Source organism: Monodon monoceros, unplaced genomic scaffold (genome assembly GCF_005190385.1).
Source record: "Monodon monoceros isolate NGI ecotype Baffin Bay Population unplaced genomic scaffold, NGI_Narwhal_1 Super_Scaffold_20, whole genome shotgun sequence".
Taxonomy (NCBI): Eukaryota; Metazoa; Chordata; class Mammalia; order Artiodactyla; family Monodontidae; genus Monodon; species Monodon monoceros.
The window spans coordinates 45,023,713-45,043,086 of NW_021703777.1; the positions used below are offsets into that span (position 1 = coordinate 45,023,713).

General features: G+C 41.4%; 2 protein-coding genes across 3 annotated transcripts in view; both read left to right on the plus strand.

The window, feature by feature from the left end:
* The first annotated feature begins 330 nt into the window (after positions 1-330).
* Positions 331-1,135, plus strand: LOC114902887 (peptidyl-prolyl cis-trans isomerase A-like). Its single transcript, XM_029235598.1, has 2 exons — positions 331-445; positions 786-1,135. Exons 1-2 carry the CDS (start codon positions 331-333, stop codon positions 1,133-1,135), a joined length of 465 nt encoding a protein of 154 aa, XP_029091431.1.
* Positions 1,136-17,300: 16,165 nt separating this feature from the next.
* CCNI (cyclin I) overlaps positions 17,301-19,374 on the plus strand; it is a 31,843-nt gene continuing 29,769 nt past the window's right edge. For both annotated transcript variants that reach the window (XM_029235768.1, XM_029235769.1), the window contains exon 1: positions 17,301-17,849. Coding sequence is in view for 1 of the 2 variants with exons in the window: in XM_029235769.1 (XP_029091602.1) it covers positions 17,775-17,849 (75 nt within the window). In the remaining variant the exon portion in view is untranslated. The remainder of the gene's footprint in view (positions 17,850-19,374) is intronic.

Here is a 19,374-nt window from a genome sequence, read left to right on the forward strand (position 1 = left end):
GACGACAGGAAAAAAGATATAGGTGCAAAAGTCAAGGCAAAAGAGCCTGCAGTGAACATGATGTGTGTATGGTGCATTAGTGAGCTCACCCTCAGTATAATGTAGAGGGAAACAAAGGCTGATATTGGATCAGAAGGGTGGGGGCAATTTGCAGAGCATTTTGGAAGTCATGTTGAGGGATTTGGATAGCATGGAAGAAAAGAGTAAGAGCGAGACTTCTGGTTTCATGTGGAGTTTGCATTCCAGAACCACCAGTAGCTGGGTAATCTGGGAGTTTCCTAACTGTTCTAAAATTCTTCTGGCCTTGAAAACACCACCACCTCAGGGCTGATGGCCATGGATGGTGGGCCCTCGGGCCACATCTCCTATGAGTTGTTTGCAGACAAATTTCCAAAGACAACAGAAAACTTTTGTGCTCTGAGCACCGGGGAGAAAGCATTTGGTTGTAAAGCTTCCTGTTTTTTATTTGTTTGTTTGTTTTGTTTTTAAATGTTAAGCCTTCTTTTAATTTATTTATTTTTATTTTTGGCTGTGTTGGGTCTTCGTTTCTGTGCAAGGGTTTTCTCTAGTTGTGGCAAGTGGGGGCCACTCTTCATCGCGGTGCGCGGGCCTCTCACTGTCGTGGTCCCTTGTTGCGGAGCACAGGCTCCAGACGCGCAGGCTCAGTAGTTGTGGCTCACGGGATTAGCTGCTCCGCGGCATGTGGGATCTTCCCAGACCAAGGGCTCGAACCCGTGTCCCCTGCATTAGCAGGCAGATTCTCAACCATTGCACCACCAGGGAAGCCCAAGCTTCCTGTTTTCACAGAATTATTCCGGGATTTATGTGCCAGGGTGATGACTTCACACGCCATAATGGCACAGGTGGCAAGTCCATCTCTGGGGAGAAATTTGATGAGACTTTCATCCTGAGTCATACCAGTCCTGGCACCTTGTCCATGGCAAGTGCTGGATCCAACACAAACGATTACCAGGTTTTCATCTGCACTGCCAAGACTGAGCAGTTGGATGGCAAGCATGCAGTCTTTGGCAAGGTGAGAGAGGACATGAATATTTTGGGAGTGATAGAGTACTTGCAGCCCAAGAATGGCAAGACCAGCAAGAGTATCGCCGTTGCTGACTGTGGACAAATCTAATAAATTTGACTTGTAGGGAAAAAAAAAAAATCTTCCAGTTGTACAATTGAATATTTACAGGACTCTTCTGAGGATTAAAATAATTAACCCATGTAAAAAAGAACTTAGTGTAGCAGTCAGCACAGAGCAAATACTCAGTATATATTAGTGGTTAATGTTGTAATTATTGAATATTATTAATGGGAGCCACATTCTAGAACCACATGATATTAGTAATATTCTAGAAATCTTAATCCTTCTGTAGGAATGGGGGAAACTGGAACTTGAAGACAAGTTAGGGGACTATTGAAATAATCTTGGCCTATGGTTAAAAAAATATTTTTGATTACAACAATGAGAATGGAACGGAATAACTCTGAGAAATGAGTTTAAGAAAAAAAATTATAGAATTCACAAAGTAATTGCAGTTGAGGGGCACAGAAAATGGAGGCATTAACAAATAACTTCAGTGTTTTAAACTCTTCAGCTCAAGAAATGTAGATTCCATTGGAAAAAATACAGACAATGGGAGAAAATCGAATTGAAGGGAATGAAATGATACTGGATTTGAGGAGGAGGAGATAATTGGAAATCCATGGAAAATATCTAATCTGATTGAAGAGATAAAGGATTGGAGTTTAGTTAGATGAATAAGACAGCAAGTATATATTTAAAAATTATCTGAATAAAAGTAATTAAAGTAGTAAAAATCGATAAACTTTCTTCTTTAAAAGAATTACGTCATGGGGCAAAACCAAGGTTTGACACATTGGGAACATCCAGAGTTAAATGATGGAAGAAAGAAGAAGAGCCAATGAAGGAAAAATGTTCTCAGAGGCAAGAGGAAGACAGGGTAGAGCCCTGCTATGGGCAAGATATGCTATGTACTCTGAGAGGCAATATTAGGCATGAGAGCAGGCCACTATATAGACTACTCTTAGTAACGTGATGATGAATGGCCATCTGAGGAATGAGAAGAAAGCTGATACAAGAAGACCTTCTCAGTAAAAAGTAAAGAATGAGGCAAGGTCATTTGCTGAGAATGACGGAAGAAGATGGAGTTGAGTGCTTAGTTGGGACCTTGGAAGAAAAGACATGAAATTCTTGAATTGGGTAATTTGAGGAGACTTTATAGAGTTGTGAGCAAGGATTAGGAAGAAAAAGGGATGGTGCGTTACCCCAGGGCTAGTGGTTGGGAAAACTATTACCATCCCTGGGCCTGGAGAAGAGAGAGGAGAGAGCAGTTACTGGGACCCAGAGAAAGCTGTTTGGAGAGGACCACTTGGCAGGAGCTGTGGCCTTTAGGTAAAGGGACATAGCCAACCTGCAGGAACTGGTAAGGAGGGAGCTGGGGGAATAAGTGGTCTGACCTCACTCTCCTTTTGCCCTCTAGATTTCAGGTAAAGCCATTAGCTGAACCAAGCTGGAAGCTAGAGGGCCAGGGAGCCAGATTGTTACAATCTCATGGATCAGCTTCCTATAGCACAGAGCAGGATAGATACCGTGGGAAATGGATCCAGCATGACTGCTTAAAAAGAGTGGGAAAGGTTTGGCAGTGTCACTGTCGGAACAGGGACGGCGAGCCAAGGGATGAAAAAGAACTGCCAAGCTTTCTAGAAGATCTGGTTGATGCTAGTCAGTACTTTAAAATAAAGGCACTACAGAAGAAATTAACAAAACATTGTAAATCAAAAATATTTCTTTTAATTTTAAAATAAAATAAAGGTACTTTTATCTTATTACAAGGATCATATGTAGTCATTGTAGAAAATTTCAGAAGTGTTAAGATCAAAAAAGAAAATGAAAACTACCCCCAATCCTACTCTCTAATGGTAATCACTTCTAAAATTTTTGAATATACTCCCATTCTTTTTTATATGCACACACAAAAAAATTTTTTAAAAAACAAAATGAGATTAAAATTTGTTTTTACATTACATTCAGGGGTGTACACCCTGAAATCATCTAAAGTTCTTTGGAAATACTAAGCAACAGAAACCAAATCAGATCAACTTAAGTATTAATTAATTAATTAAATATTTACTGACTGCCTACAATGTATAAGGAATTTCATAGCAGTTAAAAAAACAGATTAGGGCTTCCCTGGTGGCGCAGTGGTTGAGAGTCCACCTGCCGATGCAGGGGACATGGGTTCATGCCCCGGTCCGGGAAAATCCCACATGCCGCGGAGCGGCTGGGCCTGCGCGTCCGGAGCCTGTGCTCCGCATCGGGAGAGGCCACAACAGTGAGAGGCCCGCGTACCGCAAAAAAAAAAAAAAAAAGAAGTAAAAAAACAGATTAAGTTTGTGATTTCATGGAATTTACACTTTAGTGGAGAGAGACAGACAATAAGCAAATAAACAAACTATGCATAATATTTTAGGGGGTCATAAATGCTGTAAAAAAATTAACCTGGTAAAGGGATGGAAGCTGATACAGTTGTCCAGGTGAGAAACAGCGGCTTGGACTAGGAAGGTAATAAGGGAAATAGAGAGTGAGAGTTGGATTCTGGATGTATTTCAAGGCAGAGCTGACAGATTTTTTGATGAGGGCACACAGGGATTCTGATTGCCCCTTCAGATCCACCCTCTACTCCTTCCCGGGGACTGGAAATCTGACCTCCGCAGACCACACATCTGGAATCTCCTGTCCTGCTTTGGCTGGGTTCAGACTGTGAAATGAAGTGAAAGGAAATTGGAGGGCAGGAGGAGAACAAGACAGAAATATTTATTCTCCTGGCGCCTGCCCTGCCAGGCTACAGTTTGGCAGCCACCTTTTATGACCACAGCTCTTGCTGGTTCTGGTAAGCCCTTCTCACCCCTGCCTCCTTCCAGCCTTGGGTAGTAATGGCTTCTCACCGTGACTCCCCCATGGCTGCTTCACCATTTCTTATTATCCTCCCTTAACCTGACCACACATTTGTAAATAATCCATTGAATTTTTCTCAGATACCGCTTTTAGTGTGCTATCTGTATCCTGCCAGGACATTGAGTGACACAGGATGTGGAAAGAAAAAAAAAAAAGTCAAAGATGACTCCAAAGTTTCTGGTCTGAGCAACTGGAAGAACAGGGCTGCTATTTACCGAATTGGGGAAAAAATCAATAGTGTAAAATGAATTCATTAGAAGGATAGGGGGTAGTTCACAGGGTGGAATAAAAGGCAGAAATGTAAAGCAGCAAGTTGAAGTTCCTGGCCTGCTGAGAGCTCAGGATGAAAGTTGGCAGTGATTGGTTAGAGCTCCTAAAGGGAAAATGGGCTCAAAGCCCTCCATTGAAGGGAAAGGGTCAGAGGTCAGCTCTTACTGCTTGAAGGTGGAAATAAAACTATTGTTGACTGCTTGCCTGGGCTACATTTAGCATGCTTGAGGCCTCAAGGAAACCAGAGACTGCTAAACATCCTTCAATGCACAAGACAACTCTTTCACAAAGAACTACTCAGCCCAAAACATCAATAGTGCTGAAGCTGAGAAACCCTTCTCTGTACGGAGGCTGCCTCGAGCTTCAGTTTCTGTGTCTTAGAAGACAAATCAGATTACTCTAGATCCAGGGCCTCAAACTCTATTGGAAACCAATTTTAAAAGCGACAGTGGCAAATATATGGATACTGTCCAAATAGGCTCTGCAAGCAGAGGTACTACCTTTGGAAATTTTTGTTTGAAAGCCTAGAGTGGAACTTGACAACACTATGGCAAAGTGCAACTGTGCAAACGGACACAGCCCCACTCAGTGTAGTGCAGGCTTATTCATGGTTTAAATAGAGCACTCTGTATGTGCTCAAGTTTGCAACTGAAATTAATAAGGTTGCAAATCACATTACAGCTTTAAAACTCATGCAGGAACCTTTCCAGGCAGCAGAGAGATATGGTATTGTCTAATGACAGGTTCTGAAGCAGGCCTGCAACAGGGCTGCATTCATTGGGCACAATATGCTTTTTGTGTTCCAAGGATTCTCCTGGGACGCACTGACTTACCTGGAGTAGGTAGACAGTTTCACTGGAGAAAGCAGCCTAGGCTCCGAACTCACTTTTGTCCTTAGCACAAAGGCAGGACTGAGAACCTGGGTCTGGCCCAGGACCAGGGAGGCACGGAGAGCAGATTAAGAAGGTGAACTTTGCAAATGAGCCACAGAGCCTCAGGGCTTGGATGGCTCAGTTGTCTCCTAATGTTCTGGCAGAGAGACACATTTTTATAAAGAATGATTTTTTTTCCATTTGGAGGTAGAAAGTTTTCTGTCTAAAATAAATAAGAAAGCTCCGTTCTAGAGAACTCTGTATCCTTGGCTGCCCTACGCCCCACCACCTTCTTAGAATCTGATTTCTGATTCCCAACTGATAGCTCTGCCCTTTATTTTCGAGGGCCAGGAAGGAACCAGTCTTCGGGGTAGAAATTATGCAGCTATGTCCCAAGAGTTTGAGCTCTAATTATCAGAAAAGTGTGATAATTCTGTAGTTTACCCCATCTCATTTTGCTACCTCTGAAAGTCCCCTAAATTTACTTAACAGTAACATATCTCCCTAAAGCTATAAAGTCAGGCTATTTTTGTTTTCCTTAACACTAGAATGTTTTAATTGAAAATATGAATTCTACAGAGATTGTGCTTGAGTACTACAGTTTAGGCGGTCAAATTAGTTCTGCAATTTAATTCAGTAAACTCCATTAACTGTTATTTTTCTATCAGTTATAATATAATAATAAATATGTAGGTGATCTCTTCAGATATATATGTTTTGAACTTTACGCGTATTAAAAATCAGTTAATGTGATAAGACCATTAATTCACTCACAAAAGTGTTCTTAACTCATGAGATTAACCAAAGTTTATTTATACTGTTAGTAAATTGCTCTGTGTGTTGTATGTATTATACAGGTACATAACCACTTGGTGAAACACTTATTTCATAAACTACAATCATCATAGTAATATTTGGAGTAATTTTTTTAAATTAGTCTCATTTTTTAAAAGTTACATTTAGCATTCATATGTTTACTTCTTATTTTGATGTGGAAAAATGACATCCTTGGGGCATTTTCTCCTCCAAATAATGTAAATATCCTGTGAAATATTATGATATTCATTATTATCTTTTTCAGCTTTTGATTTTCCTTCATTGGCTTATTCTTTCTGGTTATAAAACAACTAAATAAAAATATAAGCTTATGATGAATTCCCATTAAACCTTGTATGCAAAATTTGTATTCTTTCTTTTATACAGCAATAACAATTGAAATTCCTAGTAAATGCACACACAAAAATATATCATTAAAATCTTATTTAATTCACTACAGTAGTCATTTCATTCATCTCAAAACATGGTCTTCAGACTACCTGAGCATGCAGGTGCTAACATGCATCCTCACCTCAGAAATTTTGAGGATCTCACCTCAGAAATTCTGATTTAGTAAGTCAGGAGTGGACCCAGGAATCTGTTTTCTGTTTTTTGTCTCTCAGTGTAGCAAGTGAGTAGCACTCTCCATCATTTTTAACATGTGTGGGGTTTTTTCTAGCTTAATTGAGGTATAACTGACAAATAAAATTGTAATATATTAAAAGCGCACAACGTGATTTGATATATGTGTATATTGTGAAAAGATTCCTACACTCAAGTTAATTAACACATCCATCACCTCACATATTTACCTTTTTTCTGGGGGCAGAGGAGAGGTGAAAACATTTAAGTTCTACTATCTCGGCAAATTTTAATTACACAGTACAGTATTATCAACCATAGTGACCATGTTATGCATTAGATCCTCAAGCCTTATTCATCTTATAACTGAAAGTTTGTACCCTTTTACCAAACTCTCCCCAATTCCCGCATACTGCAGCCCCTGGCAACCACCATTCTACTCTCTGTTTCTATGGATTCGAATTTTGTTTTAGATTCCACAAGTAAGTGATACTATGCAGTATTTGTCTTTATCTGATTTATATCACTTAGCATAATTCCCTCCAGGTTCATCCATGTTGTCACAAAAGGCAGGATTTCCTTCATTTTAAAAGGCTGAATAGTATTCCATTGCGTGTGTGTGTGTGTGTGTGTGTGTGTGTGTGTGTGTGTGTGTGTGTATCACTTTTTTTTTTTTTTTTTTTTTTTTTTTGGCGGTAGGCGGGCCTCTCACTGCTGTGGCCTCTCCCGTTGCGGAGTACAGGCTCCGGACGCGCAAGCTCAGCGGCCATGGCTCACCGGCCCAGCCGCTCCGCGGAACATGGCATCTTCCCGCACCGGGGCACGAACCCGTGTCCCCTGCATCGGCAGGCGGACTCTCAACCACTGCGCCACCAGGGAAGCCCTGAACAGTTTTAAAAACTAAAGCAGTAATATATTTTAAAGGCAAAGGCAAAGAGCAAGATACTTACACATACAAGATATATGTATAAACATAAAAGCAATACTATTAGTAACATCGATAGCCTTGTTTTTTTCATATGGACAAGACAGTTTCTATGACCTTAACTGTAACTTTCTACAGTAAGGAATATGGTACATATATTATAATGTATGCGGGAGTAGCTGTCAAAGGAAGTCTGTTCTATATTCAACAATTTTCTGGTTAAAAAAAAACTGACTTGGCATTCAAATTAATCTTTTAATATTCAATACCTATTTATATGTAGATTGTAAATTCCTGATAGTGGTCAGGAGGCCAAGTTTCAATGGACCTGTAAAAACTGATCAGTGGGCCTCTCTGAGAGGTCTGAAGGAGGAGATCTGTTATTGTGGGAGGAAGGGAAAGTCCATAGAAAACTGCAGTTTCTTCAGCATAAAGCTTGATTTCTCTCACCATATTTCTCCAGCATTATCTTTCCTCCTTAGACAACATTATCCTTAAGCATTCAGAAGACATTTTGGATTCAGGAATGGAAATTATCTTATACTTTAGAGTAGTGGATTTCGGGTATGTATTTTTTCACTTTAAAATGCAAGTGGTTATAAGTATAAATACGATTTAAGTCAAAATTAGCAGATCATTTTCTAAGATTTACATCAAAATTAGCTGGGTTGATCCAAAGTGTATTTCATATGGCCAGATCTTTGGGTCTTAGTTTCCACTATCACACAGTTCAAATGAGCAACATATTAAGAATAGCTTTCTGAAATACGCAAAGGAACACATCTAAAAGAAGACTTTTCCTTTGGAATGGATTACTTAGAGAATTTATAAGTATACCTCCACTGGCAATCTTTCAAGGTAAAATAAGAAAACTATTTTTCTAAGATGGTTTAGGTATAATTTTATTAAAGATAGAAAGATAAACTATCAAAACCTCCACTATGTCATTGACATAATATTTGTGTTGATATGTTAGAAAATAAAAGAAACTGATTTTGCTAAAACCTTTATTTGTTCTTTCATGCTATTAATGAAGCCCTTTTTTTCATAGCACTAAAGATGGAAATCACACTTGATTGAGCTTGTAGAATGATCAGTATAGCAACAGGAGATAGGGGAGAGAGAGAAAGGAACACAGAAGAGCACTGATGCATAAAATGTTCCTTTTTTAGGAAACTAGCTTCTCCTTTGAATGGTGCTGTCTTCTTCACTCACACAAAATCTGCTCATCTGCTAGAATTCACCAAACCATCTAGTGGTGTTATCCACCCCTCCCCGTGTTTTCAAGCTCAAAAATTATATCATGCTGTTCTTAAGAAGGAAAGCTGAAAATGGGCTAAATCCATAGCCCAAACTTTAGCTCCCAAACTCTCTAACCTTGTTTTATGCTTTACCACCAGGTCTCAACCCCTATTTATTCTGAAAGTCCAGTTCTGCTTTCCTTTCCAACTTGTTGTACCTTTTGCTCTACTGGTTTTCTAGATTTTGCTCCCTGTTCTCTCCTGGTAGGGTGTATCCATAGATGTATACGCCACATCAATTTCAGTTGTCCTCACAACACTCTCCAGCCCACCCCTTATCTGTGTCATGTCCTCAGTGGGGACCCAGTCTGGAGTGGGTCAAAAGAACAGGTTGGGACCAGTGCAATTTTCAATTCTGAGGCTCCACAAAAAAAGTTAAGAGTTTCCTGCTCTATGTTAGTTACAAAGAGAAATATCTCCAGCAGCAAGTTTGAAACAACTTTTCTTATTCACAGTCATCAAAGAAATGATACTTGAACAATATTTATACCTTTGGAATCACCAAGTCCAGCTGATGTACAAACTGGGTTCTTTAGTTTGCACCCATATTTTTGTCTTCTTCCCTAATTTCGCATTTCATTCTCATAGGAGGCATGACTAAAAGGAAACCTTGAAATAAAACATCAAAGTGAATGAAAAAGTTAAGAGAAAAGCTCCAAATAGGGGAGAATAAATAATAGAGAAAAATATTTTTGAAATGAAAGTCATCATTTCAAAATATGTGAGAGGCTAATTACTAAAAATATATGGCCTGAAAAGGAAAATATTGAAAGGAAAAAATATAATGTTAATAAAAACCGTATTTGTCAAAACAGAACTGAAGATCAAGCATGATAGACAAATATTCCAAGATACATTTCCTAAAGGAATTACAATATTCTATGGGAACACCCCATCCAATGTCACTTGTTCAAGGTCATGTCTCTCAGACAGAGCCACTGGTTAATTTTCATAAGTCCAGCTAACTGCTTAGTATGACATTCAGGGCTGTTTGCAGTCTGGTCCCCAAGTTGTCACTATTGTAGAGGGTAGTATAATTTCATGTGTTAATTTCATGTGTCATCTTGGCTGAGCCATGGTACCCAGATACCTGGTCAACAATTATTTTGGATGTTTCTGTGAAGGGTATTTTTGTGTTTTTTAGATGAGATTTAACATTTAAATTGGTGGACTTTGGATAAAGCAGATTACCCTCTGTAATGTGGGTGGGCCTTATCCATCCAGCTGAAGGTCTCAATATAACCAAGGCTGAGCAAGAAGGAATTCAGCCAGCAAACTGCATTTGAACTTGAACTGCAACTCTTCCATAAAGTTGCAGTATGCCAGCCTCTGCAGATTTTGGACTTACCAGTCCTCTACAACCATGAGCCAACTTCTTAAAATAAATCTCTCTCTCTCTCAAAATCTTTCTCCATATAGAGGGTAGAGATGGAGACACAGATGCATCCTCTTGGTTCTGTTTCTCTGGAGAACCCTGCCCAGTACAGGTAGTAATAAGTTCATGGATTCTATAATCAGAATTATATGGATTTAGGACCCAGCTCTGCCATTTACTAACTGTATAATATATATTGGGAAAGTTACCTCTCTAAGCCTCAGTTTCCTCATTTTAAAAATAGGAATAGGGTTTCCCTGGTGGCGCAGTGGTTGAGAGTCCGCCTGCTGACGCAGGGGACACGGATTCGTGCCCCGGTCTCGGAAGATCCCACATGCCGTGGAGCGGCTGGGCCCGTGAGCCATGGCTGCTGAGCCTGCGCGTCCGGAGCCTGTGCTCCGCAACGGGAGAGGCCGCAACAGTGAGAGGCCCGCATACCAGAAAAAAAAAAAAAAAAGGAATAAAACAACCCCCTCAATTCTCTAGCCATGCCAGATTACATGGCATGTAATCTAGTATCTCTATTCTTTTGTTTCTGCTGCTCCCTTGCCTGTCGTAAATTTGTTCCTGTTTACCTAGCAAAACCTTACTTTTCCTTCCACACCTGCAGTGGTTTTAAAAATATGTTCATGGGACTTCCCTGGTGGCTCAGTGGTTAAGAATCTGCTTGCCAATGCAGGGGACACAGGTTCGAGCCCTGGTCCGGGAAGATCCCACATGCTGTGGAGCAACTAAGCCCATGCACCACAACTACTGAGCCCGCATGCCACAACTACTGAAGCTCGCACGCCTAGAACCTGTGCGCCACAACAAGAGAAGCCGCCGCAGTGAGAAGCCCGCACACTGCAACGAAGAGTAGCCCCCACTCTCTGCAACTAGAGAAAGCTTGCGCGCAACCAAGACCCAACGTAGACAAAGATAAAAATAATTTTTTAAAAAAAGATTAAAAATATAAAAAATATGTTCACAAATTCTTTGATACTGTTCCCTTCAAGTTTAATTCCCTTCCCTTTCAGTACAGGTTGGACTTATTGACTTGCTTCAATAAATAGAATAGAGCAGAAGTGATAGTAGAACATGTCCCAGATTAAGCTATAAAATGACTGCAGCTTCCATCTTGGTCCCCCTCTCCCCCTCTCTCTCATCACTTGTGATGGAGAAGCCAGTCGCCTGGTCATGAGCAGCCCTATGGAGAGACCCAGTGGCTAGGAACTGAAGCCTCCTGCCTACAGCCACATGACTGAACTTGAAAGCAGATTCTCTGGTCCCGTCATGATTTCAGCTCTAGCCAACAACTTCATTGCAACCTCATGAGAGATCCTGAACTAGAACCACCCAGCTAAGGTACTCACAGTTCTTAAACCTCAGAAACCATGTGAGATACTAAATACTTATTGTTTTACACAGCTAAGTTTTGAGGGAATTTGTTCAACAGAAAATAATTAATGCCACATTCAAGTCTATAAAGCCTTTCCTGACAAACACAGAGAATTTCTCCTCTCTGTTTCTTCCCTTGTGCAAGGCTGGGAGCTGATAGAGGGTGGGCCATTTTTTAACTGTATTAAGTGAAAAAAAAAAAAGATTAAACTCAAGCCTGGCACATAAAGGGTTACAAGCGTTAAGCTAACAATTAGTGTTCCCTATGTGTCACACATTGGTCCAAGCCTTTTGTAAATATTACCCCATTTAGTCCTCATAAAAACCTTGGAGATATACTATTAGTATCCCCTGTTTTACAGTTGATGAAACTGAGGTCAAGTTATAGAGAAGATGGTTCACTTGCTCATGGTCACACAGCTAGTAAATGTTGAATTAAGAAATGAATGAATGGAAGTTTCTTACAAACAGGAACACATATGACTCTTGGAATCTCGTATGGTGCCTACCCCAGTATTCAAATGGGTCTCAAATATTTACTAAATCACTGTCTGGTAATAGAAGCAGCTTATGTATGTGAGAAAGAAGTCTTGGAAACCCTGATCGTGGATAATTTAAATCGATTCCCCAAACATAATTCTTTTCCTGCACTGAGGAGAAGTAAAGATTACAGTAAACATTTGTTGTGATGAGACTAAAAATACACTTTGGAAGATGTTTACCTGTCTCTCCACACCTCCCACATACACATAATGCTCGACAAGAAATATAATGTATTGGTAGTTTGACTATGTAAGATATACAAAAATATTTTTTTCCAAATTTACTATATTTGGTAGCTGAGCATTCAAAACAGTTTGTGAGAGTAAAATGGTGTTATTTTAATTATGTATTTTCCTCCCAAGAAGAAGGAAAGAATGTTCCTTTTTGATTTACAAATTTCAAACAGTGGCCTCTATTTGACTTCTGGGGCTCCTTTTAATAAAGCATGCAACCAATGATCCCTCCCAGTGAAGTCTTTCTAAATAAGCACCTAAGTATGAGAAACCTAAAGCCAGTTTCTATTCAGAGTTGGTCAAAATCTGGAAAGCAGCTGCGGCTTCCTATTTTAGAATTTTTGACTTTTCTTTGAGCACTTCTCCCCACTTAATAGTAAGTAGGAGGTATAAAATAAACAAGGACCTACTGTATAGCACAGGGAACTATATTCAATATCTTGTAATAACATATAATGGAAAATAATCTGAAAAAGAATAGATATCTATATATAACTGAATCACTTTGCTGTGCACCTGAAACTAACACAACATGGTAAATCAACTACCCTTCAACAAAGAAATAGTAAGTAGGTGGTCTTTATATTATTTGGTGAATGTGGACTCCTTTTCTCTTAATGTCTATTTGACAGGCTTACTCCTCTCACTTTGTGTCTCTGTAGAGATTAAAGAAAACAAGTATTTCGGGAGCTGTAAAAAGGATCCTTAAGTGTATATAAATGCTAAAAGTAAGTGATTATAATGACAATGAATCACTTTCTTTGTTCCTGTAGGCCTTAGTATTTCTCCGACAAGATAGTACCCTCATAGATTGTCTGCTGGGAACGTTACCCTAAAATTTCATTTAAGACAAAGGAGACTAGAAATTTTTGTCATTAGAGATTAAATATAACCTTATCTTCTATACTCATAAAAAGGTAAGCAGTCCATTTCTAATTATTTTTCTTGAAAGATTACAGATAGCAAACCACTTTGTTCATCAACTTGATTCCCTTCAGTTGTCCTAGACTTCTGGAGGGGGTCTCACTTTACATTATACTGCATTTGAGAACAGAGCTTTTATTCTGAGAGCACACTGTTTCTCAGCTTCCTCCTTTTTTCTTTTATCTTTTTTTTTTTTTGCGGTACGCGGGCCTCTCACTGTTGTGGCTTCTCCCGTGTGCTCCGGACGCGCAGGCTCAGCGGCCATGGCTCACGGGCCCAGCCGCTCCGCGGCAATGTGGGATCTTCCCGGACCGGGGCACGAACCCGTGTCCCCTGCAGCGGCAGGCGGACTCTCAACCACTGAGCCACCAGGGAAGCCCTCAGCTTCCTCCTTAGTCTGCATTTGAAGCAGAACATGTTTATATTTCAAGATTCAATGTTCTAGTCATGAAATAAAACAAGTGTAAGAAAATTTTAACAACCTGTTTTCAAGCAAAAATCAACTCTCTAGTAACACAAATATTAACTAGTCACTAAAAACTTTTATTTGAATATTTGTTCTAAGATTAAAGGCAGCAAAAATAACCATAGGGTGAGTATTTTTGTTCGAAGACTTCCATGCAAGCCAGTAATACCCACAGGGTGAGGCAGTAAAGGGTAGTGACTAAAAGCACATCAGGCTCTGGAGTCAGGCAAACTGGGTTTGAATCCTGGCTCTGCCTCTCCAAGTTTGTGTGACCAGTCTTGAGGATTTACTTTACCTCTTTCGGTTGTTTATTTTTACTTTACCTCTTTATCTTCTGAAAAATGAGGATAAGAAAAATACCTACAGTAGAGGAGTGCTGCAGGAATAAACAGAAGAGAATGCAATAGAAGTGCTTGGTGCAATGCCTGGTACACAGTGAGTAATCAATATATTTCAGTTATTATTATTCTCAAATACCACATAGAAAGGTGGTAGTTTTATTAATTAAATAATAAATATTATTTTATTAGTAAATAATCAATTGCTATTTTATTAATTAAATATTGTTATTAATATTAATTAAATATTATTAAATGTTAATTTTTAAATTTTAGTAAAATTTTTACTATTTGTGACAAAATATTCCTAAAAATATTTTAAAAATGAAAAAATATGAATTCCTTACCAATACAAGGATTTTAATGTTTTCTTTATATGCCTTATTTATTTTCTCAGGGAATTGCAAAGTCTTTCCATTTGTTACAACTACACTTAATTTTTAAAAAAACTACTACAGTTATTAACAAAAAAGAGATGTTGATTAAAAGTAAGGTCTTTGAATGAATAGTAAAGAAAAAGAATGTCCACATATTTTGTTAGGACAACTGGAACAAGTTCCTTACCCACCAATTAATTACTTGTAATTATATTTACAGTTTTCTAGATTAAATTGTCACTGGTAATCTCACAGGCAGTAAGGCAGTTTTATTAAAACTAAGTTTCAAGGTCTTCCCTGGTGGCGCAGTGGTTGAGAGTCTGCCTGCCGATGCAGGGGACACGGGTTCGTGCCCCGGTCTGGGAAGATCCCACATGTCGCGGAGCGGCTGGGCCCGTGAGCCATGGCCGCTTAGCCTGCGCGTCTGGAGCCTGTGCTCCGCAACGGGAGAGGCCACAGTGAGAACTCTTAAATACTCAGGTTACATTTTCATTGATTCAAATCTTCTGCCAAGCAATTTGGCAAATGGGTATTCATCAAAAGCCGTAAAAGTATAAATACCGTTGGACCCAGGAATAACCCAGAAAAGGTTACACATGAAGATGTTAATTGTATTCTTTTTGGTTTTTTCCCCTTCTCCCTTTTTTTTTTTTTTTTTTTTGGTAACAGCTGTATTGACCTCTCAGACAATTCACCTATTTAATGTGTACCATTCAATAGTTTCTAGTATATTTAGTTTGCAACCACCACCAAAATCAATTGTAAAATAGTTTCATCAAAAAGGAATGCCAAAACTTTTACCTATCATTTCCCAATCCCATCCCCATCCTCAGTCTCAAGCAACCACTAATCTACTTTCTATCGATGGATTTGCCTATTCTGGACATTTCATACAAATGGAATCATTATGCTAAGTGAAAGAAGCCAGCCACAAAGGACTGCACATTGTTTTCATGGGTCATTCATGTTACACCATATTTCAGTACCTCCTTATTATGGCCAAATAACATTCTATATTATAGATATACCACATTTGACTTACACTCATATTGTTTCACCTTTTTGGCCATTATGAATAATGCTGTTATGAACAGTCACGTACAAGTCTCTGTGTGGACAGGTTTACATTTCTCTTGACTACATATCTGGGAATGGAATTGGTATTATTCTTAAAGTAGTGAAAATCAGAAGCAATTTCATGGTCCTGCAGTGAATGATATTGTGCAAAAAAATGTTGCCAATGTGTTATAGAAGGAAGACCACGTAGCAATAAAGCCCACGTAAGAAAGACTACATGAGGTGAAAAAAGCAAAATACGATCCACCTAAAATCTTTCCTGGGCTTCCCTTCCCTGTTCTGTCATAGGTACCTGCCCCCTACCTTCAATTCTCTGAGGACCAGCCACACTACCTTTCTGAGATTTTTAGAATGTCTCAGCTCGAGTCTTTGCACTTGTTTCCTCTGCCTGTAACACTCTTTCCCCAATTCTATGCCCAAGTGGTTTCAAGTCTCACCTTAAATGTCTCTTCCTCACAGAAACCTCCTCTGATATCCCTGACTAGGCTAGGATTAAGTGTTTCCATAGCAGCCTGCAATTTTCCATCTTAATACTTTTGATACTGGTAATTGTTTATTCAGTCAGTAATAAAATATTGAGAGCCTCTTACATGCAGGAATACAGGGTGAAATAAAACATGCAAGATCCCTGCCATCCTAGACCTTATATTCTAAGGAGAGAATACAATGTACGAGTAAGCAAATCAACGTACTGGGTGATTTTAGATAGTGATAATTAGCTCAGTGTTTGGATTGTAAACTCCATGAAGGTAGAAGCTATTTGTCCTGGTTAATTCCAGCTTGCTAGAGCTTATTAGCCCCTGGCTCGCTGAATAAGCTTAAAACAAATTTAAATGACTTAAAATAGGCATATAAAAGACAAATGGAAATACAAATCAACTACTTCTGTAAATGGTTGAGTTTGAGGGTTTTCTTCTCTTTCAAAACTTTCTGTAATTCTACTCTTCTTTTTATAACTAAAACGATTAAAAGGTGAGCAAAATTTACCATAGGTCCGTAAAGGAACCCCAAATAAAACACATTTATATGTCACCACTCACTCATTAAAGACCTGGTAATAAAACCTACTCGGAAATACTCAGATGTGTTGGTTAAGTGGATAGAATTCCCTTGGCGCGTTACAAAGCAGGTTCCCTGCTGCCAGCAATATAATTTACTGTTTTAGAAGGTGCCTGAGCCTATGCTCCCTGCAATTTCCCGATTTCTAATGCGCTTTAAAATCTCCCTCCACCCACGACGTGGCAGCGAAAAAACGCGCAATTCTATTTACACGTCAATGGTAAGAAGAGAACACAGAACTTTTTGCGAGGTCAACAAAGAACGCAAGATCTTTACACAACAGATCGCGGCCCTTTCTAACAAATCCTTTTACAAGCCCCAGAGACAAAGACAGACTGGATAAACCACGTAACGCTCGGTTCAGTCAGAGTAGCATCCCTATAAGACCCCACCCCCCCAAGCGAAGCGCTCAGCTGCTTCTTTCTTCCCTGGGGCGCATGCGCAGCGCACTCTCCGGCCACCGCACGCCTCTTCCAGCGAGCTGAGAAGGCGCTTACGTCACCGTGCAGTCGAAGAGAAACCCTTCCTCTCCTCCAAGGAAAACGAGTCCACGCACATTTAGCTTCTCTTAGCCCTCCTCCCAACCCAATGCCAGAGATTTTCCCAGCCCGTTTCCAACAGCCCAGCTTTTTGCCGGACTTCTCTGTACGTTCGCTGGACGGAGAAGGCGGCGGGGAGGAAAACGGGAGAGGGTCCAGAGGCCAGTTCAGTGTTGTTTACAAGGAGTGAGCGCGTCTAGGAATCGGTCCGCGAGGGCGGAGCTGACGAAACCGGCACTTTTTTCTCCCTTCCCCTCCCTCCCCAGCCTTCCCCGCGAGCGGACGCGGCAGCGCCTCTGTCTCGTTTTTTCTTATTTTTTCCCCCCCCTTTCCCCTTCCTTTTTTTTTCCTTTTCCCCCTTTCCCCCCTTTCACCATTTCCCCTCGGAGGCGCTTCCCCCGGGCAGGGGCAGAGCCGGTCTCACCCCCCGCCTCTCCCCGGTCCCCGCCGCCCTATGGCGAGAGGGAACCCCCTCCCCACCCGGGCACAAGCGGCGGCGGTTGGAGGAGCGGGACCGGCGGCGGCCTCAGGTCCGGGGGCGTCATGGAACTAATTCGCTGACCGACCCACAGGCCGCAGCCGTGCGTCCCGCTCGAGCGCCAGCGCCCGCGCTCTCCGGCCCGGTTCCCCTTCTTCTCCCTCCTCAGTCGGCCCAGTCCTCGTCCCGCGCGCCCCGTCGCCGCGCGCTGAAGAAAATGAGGTGGTAACGGGCCCCCGGATGACCCCTCGTCACCACTGTGAGGCCTACAGCTCTGCCGGGGAGGAGGAGGAGGAGGAGGAAGAGGAGGAGAAGGTGAGCGAGCGGGGACGGGGGGGCTCCACGCGTCCCCGCGACCCGCGCGCGAGCCCCCTGCAGCCCCGCGCCGCCGGCGCGCGCCCCTCGGCTGAGCCCCGCCCCCGCCGCCCCCTTCAGGAAACCTCCTGGACGCCCCTCTTGTCTCCTCGCGCCTACAACTCAGGCACCTGCCCAGTTTGGAAACGGCTCCGCTGGGTTCCCTTTCGGGCCAATTTTCCCGTCGGCGACTAACTTTCTTGCAGCAACAGCAAGCTGCCTCCTAGTACGCGTTCTAGGGCCCGCGAGCCTGTGCGGTACACAAAGAAGGGGACACACCCCCGCCCCTAGATCTCGACGCCTCCGCGGGACCCGCGGGAACATCATTCACATTGCTGAGCGGGCGGGGTGGGGGAGGAGGACGGATGAATGGGGTGAGCCGCTGCGGGAGCTCGGGGGAGGGGCACGTTTCCCGGGGTTGGGGTGAGTCGGGGGAATCTGGAAAGGAGGTGAGCTTTGAATTGCACCCTGTAGGGCAGATAATACCGGAAATTTGAAAAGAGGGCAGAAGCCGCTCTGCCGAGCTAGAAGTTCTACTGCAGATCGTTTTGTTAGGAGTTGAGAATTAGATGGCAAAATAGTGGAAGGTATCGCTCCGGAGGTAGGATGGAATCAGACTGGAGATCTTTGAATGTTAGGCTAAAATATTTAGCTTTTATTCTGTCAGCGGGAGACACTCGACGTTTGAGCAGCAGCAGTGTGGCTTTAGGATGTTAATAATAACACTTGTTGAGGCTTATTATCGGAGAGGCATCGTTATAAGTGGTTTGCAACTTATTGAATCTTCACGGGGCAGGTAGTTCAGGAGCATTTTACGGATGAGTGAAACTGAGGCTCCATAAGATTAATTTTCCCACTAGAAGGCAGCTAGAACCCGGTGGCCAGAATTCCAGCCCAGGCAGTCTGTGCTATACAGTCTCTGTCCCGGAACAGATTAAAGGCAGAGGAAATAGAAGAAAGAAGGGACAGGATTCAGATTTGCTAGTCTGGCACCATACGCATCAGAGATTCTAAACTTCTGGACCAGAAGAAGTTTCTCAATACTGATGAAGAGCAGACTAGTAGAATCAGCGTGTGCCGGGAAGGTGCACCGGGATGGTTTGCGGTTAAACTGAGATAAGTGAGTTTACGTGGCAATGTGACATCCTAGTATCAGTAGTTTAGAATGGAACTCTAAAATGTTTCTTGGTCAAGATTGGAAGCTTAAAGTGTGTGTACATGTTTTATTCTGATTGTATACTACTTTAAAAATGAAAAGTATTCATTTTTCTGTCCATGTTTCTTCATCTTTGAAGGGGGCTTAATAATAATACAGACTTAATAATTATACCCTCCTTTGTGTTCGAGGAGTTAATATGGCATAGTACTTTGAACAATACCTGGCCAAGTAGTAAGCACTCATTGTTTTTAGTTGTTAAGCACTTAACAAGTGTAAGCTCTTATCATTATTTATTTGGCACAGTGCTAAACTCTGGAGAGTGTTTGC

Excerpts from the sequence above, each read along its gene's own strand:
- LOC114902887 (XM_029235598.1), top strand. The coding sequence starts at position 331 with ATGGCCATGGATGGTGGGCCCTCGGGCCACATCTCCTATGAGTTGTTT. Across the intron at positions 446-785 it reads CGGGGAGAAAGCATTTGGTT|CCCAAGCTTCCTGTTTTCAC; the intron begins GTAAAGCTTCCT and ends CCACCAGGGAAG.